The sequence below is a fragment of the Idiotropiscis lumnitzeri genome, chromosome 19 (assembly GCF_059441095.1).
Source record: "Idiotropiscis lumnitzeri isolate Australia: NSW breed Sydney's pygmy pipehorse chromosome 19, RoL_Ilum_1.0, whole genome shotgun sequence".
NCBI lineage: Eukaryota > Metazoa > Chordata > Actinopteri > Syngnathiformes > Syngnathidae > Idiotropiscis > Idiotropiscis lumnitzeri.
The window spans coordinates 10,810,472-10,822,507 of record NC_142409.1 but is presented as its reverse complement, the minus strand read 5'-3'; the positions used below and the strand labels follow the sequence as shown (position 1 = coordinate 10,822,507).

The 12,036-nt window shown below is 40.2% G+C and overlaps 1 protein-coding gene and 1 long non-coding RNA gene across 2 annotated transcripts; both read left to right on the top strand.

The window, feature by feature from the left end:
• Positions 1-282: 282 nt before the first annotated feature.
• Positions 283-6,954, top strand: prdm14 (PR domain containing 14). Its single transcript, XM_088283332.1, has 9 exons — positions 283-356; positions 1,125-1,740; positions 2,470-2,517; positions 2,602-2,765; positions 2,837-3,107; positions 3,424-3,626; positions 4,142-4,243; positions 5,953-6,172; positions 6,455-6,954. The coding sequence occupies exons 2-9, from the start codon at positions 1,143-1,145 to the stop codon at positions 6,613-6,615; spliced, it is 1,767 nt and encodes a 588-aa protein (XP_088139458.1). The 5' UTR covers positions 283-356; positions 1,125-1,142; the 3' UTR covers positions 6,616-6,954.
• Positions 6,955-9,101: 2,147 nt separating this feature from the next.
• On the top strand, positions 9,102-12,017 carry LOC148318503 (uncharacterized). Its single transcript, XR_015839955.1, has 3 exons — positions 9,102-9,365; positions 11,220-11,346; positions 11,965-12,017. It is a non-coding gene; the product is annotated as an uncharacterized LOC148318503 (long non-coding RNA).
• Positions 12,018-12,036: the final 19 nt, after the last annotated feature.

Below are 12,036 nucleotides of genomic sequence, written 5' to 3'. Positions count from 1 at the left end.
TAACATTTGTCTGCCGGGGAGGAGGGGGGGGGCTTACTTGAGATAACATTTTTAAGTGTGTGTATGTGTGTGGGGGGGGCGGGGTTGGGGGGTGTCATATGTAATAGTCTACAAGTTAACAGGGTGGGTCATCTCTTGTGAGAGAGAAAGAGGCATTGAGATGTAAGAGCCAATAGGAAGGGGGGGGGGGGGCGTTCTCATCAGCGGATCAACGTGGATGGCCTCAAATGACCGCAGACTCTCACACACACTCGCAGTCCGGTTCACTTGGAGAAGAATATTCCTATGTCTGTGTGGGAGGGGAGGGGGTTCTGACAGCAAGCACCGCTGTGCAACGCCTCACATTTGGCAACCAGGTAAGCTTTATTTGTTTAGAAACACTTTTTCAAAACGTTTTCTTTTGCTGGTTTTTGTGTTTGGCAATGGTTTTCTAGCAGTTGCAGACTTATTTCAAATTGAATGTTGCACCAAAAATATGGCTTCAATGGAGGTTAAAGGTCTATCAAGAGAGAAAATCTTCATGACTGTTGACCTCTGCTCTGCTGGGCCCAAATTAGTGTCATGACCCTGATTTGTATCTCTTAGAAATGGCAGAATGTTTCCTAAAATACTCATAACAGTGATGGATGAGTTTTTTTGTGTATGAAGGGGGCGGTAGAGTCTGGATTAAACTTTTTGGGGGTCCTAAAAAAAAAAAAGATTTTTTTTTCATCATGTTAATGCAAAGAAAATATATCAGATATAAATCACTAGAAGCTTTACAGTAGGACTGACAGAATTTACAATAAAATTATTCAAGAGAATTTTTGGATTGAACGTATTTTTGGAGCTAAAAAAATGTAAGCAAAATGTGGTTTGCTTAACGTACTCTTGCAGTAAAATTAACTTCTTATTCATCAAAAGTTGAATAATCACAAACAAAAAAAAACATATATATATATATATATAAAAGTTAGGAAATTTGATTTATATAACAGTCTGCACAGATAATCACAAAATGCTTTAAAATGTTGTGGAATTGACAGCATGGTAAAAAAAAACTGTATTCATTAAATAAAAACAATATATAAGAATAAGAACTGAACTAACAGTTGAAGTGCTCAATGTATGCCTCTTTAATTTAGGACCGAGTTCCATCCCCGATGTTGCTCACCCTGTCCAGCCTCCCTTCAGTGCCCAGGGACAGGAGCATGCAGACGGACATGCTCAAGACCAGTCCCGCCCGGGGCTTCTTCCCCGCCCCACTCCACCACCACCACCACCACCACCACCACCCGTACATGGACCTCTTCCCCGGGACTCACGGCCTCCTTCACCCTGTCAAGTCCACCTCCGCACTGGTGCTCAACCCTTACCTCCCCCAACAGCAGCAGCACATGATAGCAGGCCCGGGGATGCCTTACCTGGGGCACCTGGCGCCAGGCCGCCCGTTGTCCTCGTCCAAACCGGAGGAGCTGCCCGCAGCGGTGACCGAGCACGCCGCCGGTCCTCTCTCGCTTTCGGACTTGAGCATGAACAGCCCGGGCGGCTCCGGCTCCGGCTCCGGCTCCGGCTGCGGCTCGGCCCCGCCCGCCAAACAGATGCTCCGAAGCCGGGCTCCATCTCCGGAGAAGAGAGGTCGCTTCAACTTCAGCGAGGGCGACCTGTTCGCGGTGCTGTACGGATACTCGGCGGGTCTCGAGCGGGGTGGTGGCGGCGGAGGACACGCAATTTCCGGGGTGAACCTCCCGGAGAAACCAGGTACAAATATTTTTTGCAAATATCTATTTTTATTTGCGTTCGATTTTATATATTTCTCTGTATTATTGTTGTATTGCACTGGAGAGGGGAGCCCTCTAATCTCGTTGCACACTTGAGTACAATGACAATAAAGGGATTTCTAATTCTAATTCTAATTAATTTATTATGCTGATGGGCAAATGTACTTATTTGAGAACAATTGCTCAATCTGGTAATTAATAGATTAATTAATTAACGAATGAAGGGGGGGGTAATTTATTGGGTAAAAACTATTTTAAAATCTCGTTAAAAAGGTCAACTGATTAAGTAAAAAATTTACTCTGGGTAAAACTTTGTTTTAATTAAGTACAATAACTATCGTCATATTTACTCACTACATAGGTAAAAATGTAAATATTTGTGTCTCTGTGTACGCACATGCCAATATCATGTGTAGTGCAAAATAGTTGCTGTCCTGTGGAAAAACCTGGATGTCAAATGTTGTAATTTTTGTAATTTTTCACGTTATTGGGATGTCTGTAACGCAGAAACCCACAATACATACAAATACATACAATATGTATATGCTACATACATGTCCGCATATATATATATATATATATATATATATATATATATATATATATATTCATTCATTTTTTTCATATATGTCATAGTTATTGTGATCCTTTTTTTTATCAATGACTTGATGTCAAATGTGTGATTCAATTGACTCTGGTTCCCTTTCAGACTGTCCCATCCTCCCCCTGGACAAAGACACTCTGGACCTCCCTGAGGGTGAGCGCCCCCCCCCCCTTCTTTAGATGTCACCACAGTGCACTTATGTTGAATGACAGAACATGTGCGACGTTGTCCTTGCAGGTCTGAGCATCGTGCAGACATGCTGGGGCAGCGTGTCTCACTGCAGCGTATTCACCGACGCCAACAGCAGCGTTCCCAAAGGCACGAGCTTCGGACCCTTCCTGGGGAAACTGGTCAACACCAGCGAGATGAAGACCTACGACGACAACACCCTCATGTGGGAGGTAGGACGTATTGGGCGGATACTCACAGGCATATATTCCTTATCCTCTGTGACGATCTGTGTTTCCCGTAGGTGTTCGAGAACGGCCGCCTGAGCCACTTTGTGGACGGCCGCGGCAGCTCAGGGAACTGGATGTCGCTTGTCAAGTGTGCCCGCTTCGCTGACGAACAGAACCTGGCGGCAGTGCAGGTCAAGGGTCAGATCTTCTACGAAGCCTGCAAGGAGATCAGAAGTGAGCAGGAGCTCCTGGTGTGGTACGGAGACGGCTACGTGCAGTTCTTGGGCATCCCGCTGGCCCTCAGGGGTCCAGATGAGGACAACAAAAGCCTACCACCCGCTGAAGGTGAGCCCGTGAACCAGAGATGGTCACCAATAAAAAATTGCAGTGGATCTCATATTTTCTAATGATTCTTTATTCGGATATTTGAACAAAAACGGTGAGCAACACATGTAGACAGATATCAACATTCTTACAGGCATATATTCTTGATCCTCTGTGACGAAAGACTCATTCCAGTTTATTGAGAGGTATCTCTTCATCTGTCTGTATTACTTTATTATACTGCCCCCCAGTGGTCAAGGGCACGCAAGAAGGAACAGCACAATGAGCTTATTAAAAAAAACAACAACAGCACAGTTTTATATTTTTTTTATTCCAGATGCCGGCGAGGGCTTTAAGTGTGACCGTTGCGGCAAGGTGTTTGCATACAAGTACTACCGGGACAAGCACTTAAAGTACACGCGTTGCGTGGACCGGGGCGACCGCAAGTTCCCGTGCCACCTGTGCAGTCGTTCTTTCGAGAAGAGGGACCGCCTGCGCATACACATCCTTCACGTGCACGAGAAACATCGGCCGCACAAGGTACTTAAATTATTCCTCAATGTCATAATTTATTTGTTTAGCTAAGAAATTTTATTCACGAAAAATGATTGATTAAGTAGACTCAAAGTTTTAGGAAAAGTGCAATTACACGAAGTTAATTGTGGCAAGTTGGTGTAAAACGTTCTGCCTTTATTTGTTTAAACTGAATAACATAATGAAGTTGTAACTTAATAAATTTGACTACTTCCATATGAAAGTCTTGTTTGTTTTTTTTCAAATGGCGGTCATTTTAAAAAATAAACTTAATTTATTTACTAAAATGCAATGAAATATCGAAGTTCTTCACCCAATAAATAATAATTCATAAGAAATAGTAATAATAAATCAAACAAATATTGCATTCAAACGAGTAACACTTTGATTTGGGCAAATGATCTGAAATGTACTGGCTATAGTGGAAGACATATTTTTTTTTTACCTATTTATCCTGTGTTTATTGTCATCGATTTTTTGCGTTTTTAACGACGATTAAATGATTTGTTGCCATATTGCAGTGCGCAGTGTGCGGGAAAAGTTTTTCCCAGTCGTCCAGCCTCAACAAACACATGCGTGTTCACTCGGGAGAACGTCCGTACAAGTGTGTCTACTGCAACAAGGTGAAATATATTTTTGTTTCAAAATCATGAAAAAAGAAAGAATGGCTCTATTTCAAACGTGAGTCTTGTGTGGAGGAGTTGAATGAGACGGTACGTATTTGAAGCCGCCATGTTTGGGCGGTATTGTCACTCATCCACTTCCTTGTTTTACGGCGCATTTGGCACGAGGCTATTGTGTCCCTCCGCGGACGCACTTCGGCGACACACTTGCATGCTAATTATCGCCAGATGTACACCCACTCTTTTGTCTCGTCACATTATTCGTTTAATTTACGACCGTATAATGAGCATAAGTCCTTTTTGTTCTTTTTCTTCTTCTTTCACTTCGCATCTTCCCCTTTTCTCTTTTTACACACTCGTGGCATGTATTGTTTAAGTAATCTAATCCCGCAGTGACTGCCTGGTTGCCTCGCTTGACCTGTTCACGTATATTTGATCTCGCTAACTGAAAGATTGTGTGAGCAAACTCCAAAATGAAATAAAGTATATAAATTAAATTTACATTTGATACGAAATTATCACATGATTGAACGTTTTCCCCAAAATCTTTTTTACGCGACACAAATGTTTTTAAGTGTAACTCAAAACGATGGTTGTGGTTATTACTGAAAACTGAATTAAACCTAATTAAAAAATAGTTTCCTCAGTAAATTAAGACGTATATTTTATTTAACGGTTTGTCTTCAAAGCATCCATAAGACACAAATGAGAGTTAGAAATGAAATTACTCTATGAGCGTCTCTGTATTTTTTTCTTCATTAAGATCCGTGTGATTTTTTTTTTCCCTGAAAACGGCATTAAGCATATTCATTTAATGTAACTTCCACTAGAAATGTAAAAATGAAATTTATGAGGATTTTATTTGGCGCATACAATATTTTAAACGACCAGAAAAAAAGACCCCAAAAACGTAACACTACAGTGGACCTACTTTATCGCGTGATTAAAAATGTGAATTACAAAAACAACACAATGACTTTAATTGCACTATTGTAAATAATGTAACATTTCCTGTCAATGCAATATGTTTAAAAAAACGATTCAATTATTAAAACTAATGTAATTTTTCTATTTCATTTGCAGTAGTTTTTAAGAACCTCTGAAGAAAAAATAAAGTTCTGCAGATGTAGCTACTTTATTGCCCATTTAGAAATAGTTAGGCCAAGCCCTGAAATTCTTATATTCGGTAGCAACAAAATAAAATAAAGCATATTAAAAACAGGAAAAGAAAAAAAATGATTCATCAAGTTTTCACTTTATAGACGGTCAAAAAAGAAATAAATGAGCGTTCTGAGAGGAACTACTTTATCGCCTGTTGAAAGATATTAGTTATACGACTCAAAACGATGATTTCCAGTAAAAACAAGATTGATGATTTATTGCACAAATTTATCAACACATTCCTGTATTGAATTGGGCACGTTTTGAAATGTTGATGTTTTTTGAAGGCCGCACCAAACGTCATCAATTATATTTACAAAAAAAATGCCTGATTAAAAATATAAACCACCCGACTTAAATCGATTTTTTTTTTATCAACATCCAAATCGAATCAAATATGGTATAATTAAATGTTACGTCCACACGAAATTCACACGTACATTTAATTACATTTTGCACGTTTTCTTTTTAGACAACAACGAGAGTTTTATTGAACTCCTTTGTCGCCTGATTAAAAATGTATTTTTTTCCCCCGCTCTGTACTTCAGGCCTTCACTGCCTCCAGCATTTTGCGCACGCACATCCGCCAGCACTCCGGAGAGCGGCCCTTCAAGTGCAAGCACTGCGGCAAGGCCTTCGCCTCCCACGCCGCCCACGACAGCCACGTCAGGCGGACCCACGCACAGGACAAGCCGTTCCCCTGCGACCTGTGCGGGGCTTCCTTCCAGGAGGAGCCCGAGCTCAAGTACCACGCCAAAAGTCATAAAAGTAACGAATTAAATCCATGTGTAGCACCAACTTTTTCATTTTAGCTTCATTTTAAAAGCATTTAAGCGGGGTCGATTTTATTTATGAACGTGATATTTTTTTTCGTGTAATAATTAGCACTTGTGAAATCGAAATGAATGCCTGTTGTAAAATGGAACGATGATTTAGTAAACTTAAATGTTATTATAGAAGCTTCTTATTTTGTTTCTCCGCACGTGAAAGAAATATGAATTGGAAATGCATTTCATGTTAATTTTATTTTCTTTTTCTTTTTGTTTTAAGCCAGGCAAATCTTGGACAGCACAATTCTCACTCCAGAAAACGGATCAGCGGAGGTATCAATTTTGGACAATGCAAAAGGTCAAAGAAATTACGCAGAAATAAACCTCCAATCATACACTGGAATAGCGCCTTTAAATGCGGAATATCGTCCTTGGAATTAAAGCCAAACAAGTTTATTATCCTATTTATACTCTTTGAAAAGTGTAAAGTTGCTTTTAGATGTTATAAAATTGTTAACTGTTTGTGGAGATTTTGCTGTATTAAGGCACGCCATAATTCCAATGATCAAGCAAACGTCTGTTAAACTTTATACTGATGTGCTCAGTACTGTGGATTGTGAACCCACGTCTGTATTTCATTCATTATTTCCAACATCACTGTCTTATTAGAACAAAAAATATTTCATTTTTCTAATTTACCATGTCCCACCCAAAAAAAAGTGGCCTCCTTTATTTATAATCGTGAAAAAGAAATAATTAAAAAAAAAATTCCAAGCATGATTTGTGGCCTGCTGTTCATTCTAAAACTAATTGACTACTCACAGGACACAACATAAACACGAGGAAATAAAAACTAATAAAGTGCATTAAAAATAATGCTCAGTTTTATCCTCTGAAAAGTAGTACATTCAAAATAGCCTTTCAGTTAGTGTTTTTCAACATATATAGACAAATGTCACAGTTGCACGTGTGACACTGTTGTAAGAAGAAAGGTGTAAATGAAACAAGTCCCCCCGGAGCAAGTGAATGACAAAAGTGTGTTGTGCTTCGAGTTGGTCTACTGCCACAAGCACAATGAAACAGCCTGACTGACATCTGCCCTCACACTCTGTCACCACATGTCACACTCACTGACTGATAGACAGACAAGAGACTTACAGCAGACTCCTGGCTAATACCTTTCAACACTGACCTCCCTCTGATGCTGTGGAAGCTCTCTGTAGACCAAATTGTGCTACAAGATGTGATGACAAAAATACCAAGAAAGGCCGACTAGAACATCTGAGCTTGAGTTTGAGGTAATCAGAGATACTTAAAATGGGTGGGATTGACTCCCAAGAAGAAGAAGGGGGCAGATGGCCTCACCCTGTTCCACGGGGGCCGCGGTGGGGCTCCACTGTACTCCCATGGGGCAACATATTCCGGCCCCCTCTGTTCCTCCATTCATCTTGATAAGACAAGTGAGTGTGCTAAAAAGATGATGGCGGCCGGGGAGGGGGTCCATTCACATGCGGAAGGAGGTCCGATATGCATGTAAGGCCGACTTTTGTCATTCGACTTGTTCCACGCTCTTCCACGCTGGTTCCCTCTCGGGATGCGCCTCACAAAACCCTTTTGTATTGCGACTGTCGCAGCCCTACATGAGGTACGTGAGACTATTTTTTTGAATGATTTATCTGTTATATGAATTTTTTTTTTTGGTTTGTTTGTCAAATATCGGAATCTACATCAACATAAAAAAATCCATATCTGCCAGGTCCTAGTTTTGACGCCACGACGATCAATGTTTTATTTGCTAGCCTGTCTATGGCGTTTTTAATTAAGTGTTAGCATTAAGCTAGCTAGCTATGTTTTACATACTACAAATTAAGTAAATAGGTTTTTTTTTTAAGGTTCAAATATTTCCCAAATATTTCTGTTGATTCCGTGCGGTTGAGGGGCATGTGTTGGTCCCCGAGGGAAGGCTTTGCAGCATATGGACACTCGCGCCGCACAGCACACGCACGTCCTGCATGTCTCTGCCTTTCTCAGTGCGGCTAATCCCGCCTCGACTAAATCCATTTACACACACGCGCTCACGCACTCCCCCCGAGCGTACACACTCCACCCCCCCCCCCAACCGCAGCCTCAGTGAAGCCTTCCTATATTGACATTTCTTTTATTTACAAAATGGTGTCATTAGCAATGTTATATTAATAAAAACAATATTTAAGAGTTTTGTTTTTATTAATTGATGACAAAAATAATTAGTGCTTTATATAGATAAACTACAGAATATACATGCTATAGTTAAAAAAAAATTGATAATTTTTTCAAATAAAGTACATTGTGAACTGGTTCTGTCGTAATTTATAACTCTAATTAATTTTTAAATAATGTTTGAATAAGAAAATAAATAATGCTCACGGACAAGCTACAGTATAACTTTTATTCTTTGTAAGTATATTGAAATACATTTTCGAACATCTTCCTAAAATTTAATTACAAATTTGCGCTCTACAAAGACGGGTTAAATATTTTTTATATTCATTTTAATATTTAAAAAAAAAATCTATTATACTTGTAATACTGTGTATTACTTTTCTTCCTTTTGCTTGGCTGTGGGAAATCACGTGATTGCCCTCAGAGGCATTTTGTGTCCTTTTAGCGGCATAAAACTCGTTAATTTGAGTGCATTTCAATGTCTACAAATCACACTGATGATGCTTCTACATCATAATTTAACGCCTTAATCAGTCTGAGGATGTGAAAACATCCACTTGACCCCGTGTGATACGCCTCTGTTGCCGAGCAGATCGTTGACCGTGACCACCCGCCCCTAGGGAGAGCAGGGGTTAAAGGTCAGCATATCCTGAAGGGCCCGTGGTGTGTTTAAGGTTGTGACCATTCTCATCCAACGCTCACTGAAAAATTAATGATGCCTTCAAAGAGCTTCTAATATACCCTAACGGCCAAGCGTCACCTCCTGCTTGCTAACCGGCTAGTTGGCTACTTCCGGTCGTTTAACCTTCTTAACACCAAAAATGGTTTGTAGGGTGCATTCCGTCCTCTCCTCTGTGTGTGGTCGGAAAGCCGAGCTCCTTGTTGCGGACGCATTGATTTGTTGGGATTGCCAACCTCCATTAAGGTTGAAGCTTTGACAGCTGATAGCAACATCCTCGCGAGCCATTCGTCAAATGGTGGGAGTAAAGGTGTGTTGCATGAAGTTTGGACGTTTGTTTCAGTGCTCGTGGCCAATGATAGGAAATGCCGATTGAAAGTCTGTACATGACCCTTTCAAATGACATCCCGTTTGTACGGAACGTGCATTTGTGGGATGAGTAGCATCACGTCGTATGTAAAACGTGACAATTCTAATATGGACTCTTGTTTTGGTCTTGAGTGGCTGATGGTCAGGATGAAAGATTATCTCTTATCTTTGGTAACAATGTTTCTTGAGAATATCGGTTATGCCGATGGAAAGTATATTTATGAACCTTTCCAATGATGCTTCATTAGTAAGGAACATGCTTTTGTGGGGTGCGCTGCGCCATTTTGCGTGTAAAATCAGGCAAATCCTCTAAGGACTTTTGTTTGATGCTTTTGCGGTTCAGTGGATTTGAGTGTTAGCTCAAAACAAGAGCGCACCGAATATTCAACAAATTTTTACACATGCCCTAGCGCTGCTCGGCTCACAAACGTACATTCCTTACAAAGTTGGTCCGTTTGAACTCATTCAATACCATTGACGGCTAAATGCGTCAAAGGGCCATTTTTTTACTGGGCTGGTCGTGTATGAGTTAAAGGGTCATGAAGAAGCAGTGTGGGGCATGTGTGTGCTAATGTGCGTGGCGCAGTATGTTTGACCATCCTCCGCGCCTCCCCACTGTGTTTACCCCACTGATGGTAAAGATGCCATATGCTCAATGAGTTTGTGTTTCAGCTCTGGTTGCAAGGTGGCCACACACACACACACACACACACACACGCACGTGCCGGGATTGGGTTATGTCAGCCATATGCAAGCCGTGAAAGCACCATTGATTTGTTTATGCTTTTTTTTTTTTTTTTTTTTAAGCAATCTGATTCACGCCACAGTTGGCATTGATTCATTTGCCGGACATAGCGCCAATTCATTAGCACTGTTGTGACATCTGCAACCCCTCCCCAAAAAGACTCCATCAGCGCTTTTAATTAAAACAAAGCAGAAAAAAAAAAGTTAATAGAAACAATACATCCAAGGACAAGAGCGTTATTGAGCGGCAAGCTAATAGAAGTCACAGATGACGGCTCGGGCTGGAGTGCATACGGTAAAAGCAGCTCCATATTTCTCATAATGTAAAAAAAAAGGGTGAAAAATGCAGAGGTCGGCAATAATTTTCTGCACTTGAGACAAGTTTCTCTTGTGGGGATTTAATGCAGCCACTAAGTGTGCATGCACAGCTCGGAAAACATCGCTCTAAGTTGTCTTTTTAATGGCTGTTATGACATCAATCCTTGAAATGTCCGAACTGAAAGCTTAGTGGAGAAGTGACTTTTGTTTTCTTTTGCATAGTTTTCTACTAAAATGTTAACTGTTTCAAATTGTTGGGGCCAAGTTATAAAATGGGAATCATATTAAAAAAAACAAAAATAAAAAAAAGGCAGATCAATCATTTATGTCAGAAATTATATTTGCATTACTTTGAAATTCTTTATTGCAAAAATCTTTGAAAGCATTGAGCCCCCCCAAAAAATACCAAATTATTTTAAAAAATATTTTTATTTATTTATTTATTTTTCTCAATTTCTTTGGGGATCTTTTATTTATATTTTTTTACATATACCTTTTTTTTTGTAACCTAACCCATATTTAATTTTTTCATTACTTTTACTTTCCACATTTTTTTTCAACAGCATTTTTCCGATTTGTTGAATTTGTGGTCATTTTAGTTTTTTTTTTTCGGGGATTCCAGCGCGTCACTCGACTGCCGCTCTCGAATATTTGTCATTTCAAAATAAATAAATAAATACAAGCAGTGATTTCTTGTATCGATGACCTTGGTCCGCTTCTCGTCTTCTTCCAGTCAGCCGGCGTTGGAAGCTCCACATTGTGAGATCAATGACTGGGAAACGGAGCCCAGTCACATTAATGGTGCGCATCATCTCAAAGGGCTCTTTCCTTGCAGGAAGCTTCCACGCACACAAACAGAGGTCAGTATGGACATGGGTGCGTAATTATGTCACGATACTGGATTTAAATTTAAAAATGATTTTTTTTTATTCCTACAGAGTGACCATGTCTGTTTCGGAAAAAAAAATCCATGTACAGTGTATTTTTTTAAAACGTGGTGGACATGTCCGGTAAGAGTAGAGCAACACAAAAAAATCCTCAAGAACCCGTGACTGTAAAGACACCGAAATTCTGTCACTTTTTGTCCATTAGCGCAGGGGTGGGTAAACTTTTTGATTGGCGGGCTGGATGGAGTGTTTTGGTCACCTCATTGGAGAAAAAAATACATTTAATTTTAAATGAAGAAAGTGAATTACAAAAAAATATCCGTCTTTGACACACCACAGTATTTAGAAAATAAAACATGAACAAGGTTTATTCATTTAATTTTTTTCAAGTTTGGCGGGCCGGATTAAAATGTTGAACGGGCCGCATGTGGCCCCTGGGCCGTAGTTTGCCCACACCTGCATTTCACTTAGCAATAAGAAAATTGGTACACATTGAGTAGAGTCTCCAAAAATTGTCACGCACCCAAGCCTGAAAAGACGAAGAATGTCCGCCATTTTGGATGCAAATAACAATTTTAACGTCATTTCAAGCTATTTCCAGCTGCTCCGAGATTTTGTCCATTTGTCGAGGCTTCCCAGCACACATTGGCGGCAAAATGGTCT

Excerpts from the sequence above, each read along its gene's own strand:
- prdm14 (XM_088283332.1), top strand. The coding sequence starts at position 1,143 with ATGTTGCTCACCCTGTCCAGCCTCCCTTCAGTGCCCAGGGACAGGAGC. Across the intron at positions 1,741-2,469 it reads GAACCTCCCGGAGAAACCAG|ACTGTCCCATCCTCCCCCTG; the intron begins GTACAAATATTT and ends GTTCCCTTTCAG. Across the intron at positions 2,766-2,836 it reads ACAACACCCTCATGTGGGAG|GTGTTCGAGAACGGCCGCCT; the intron begins GTAGGACGTATT and ends TGTTTCCCGTAG.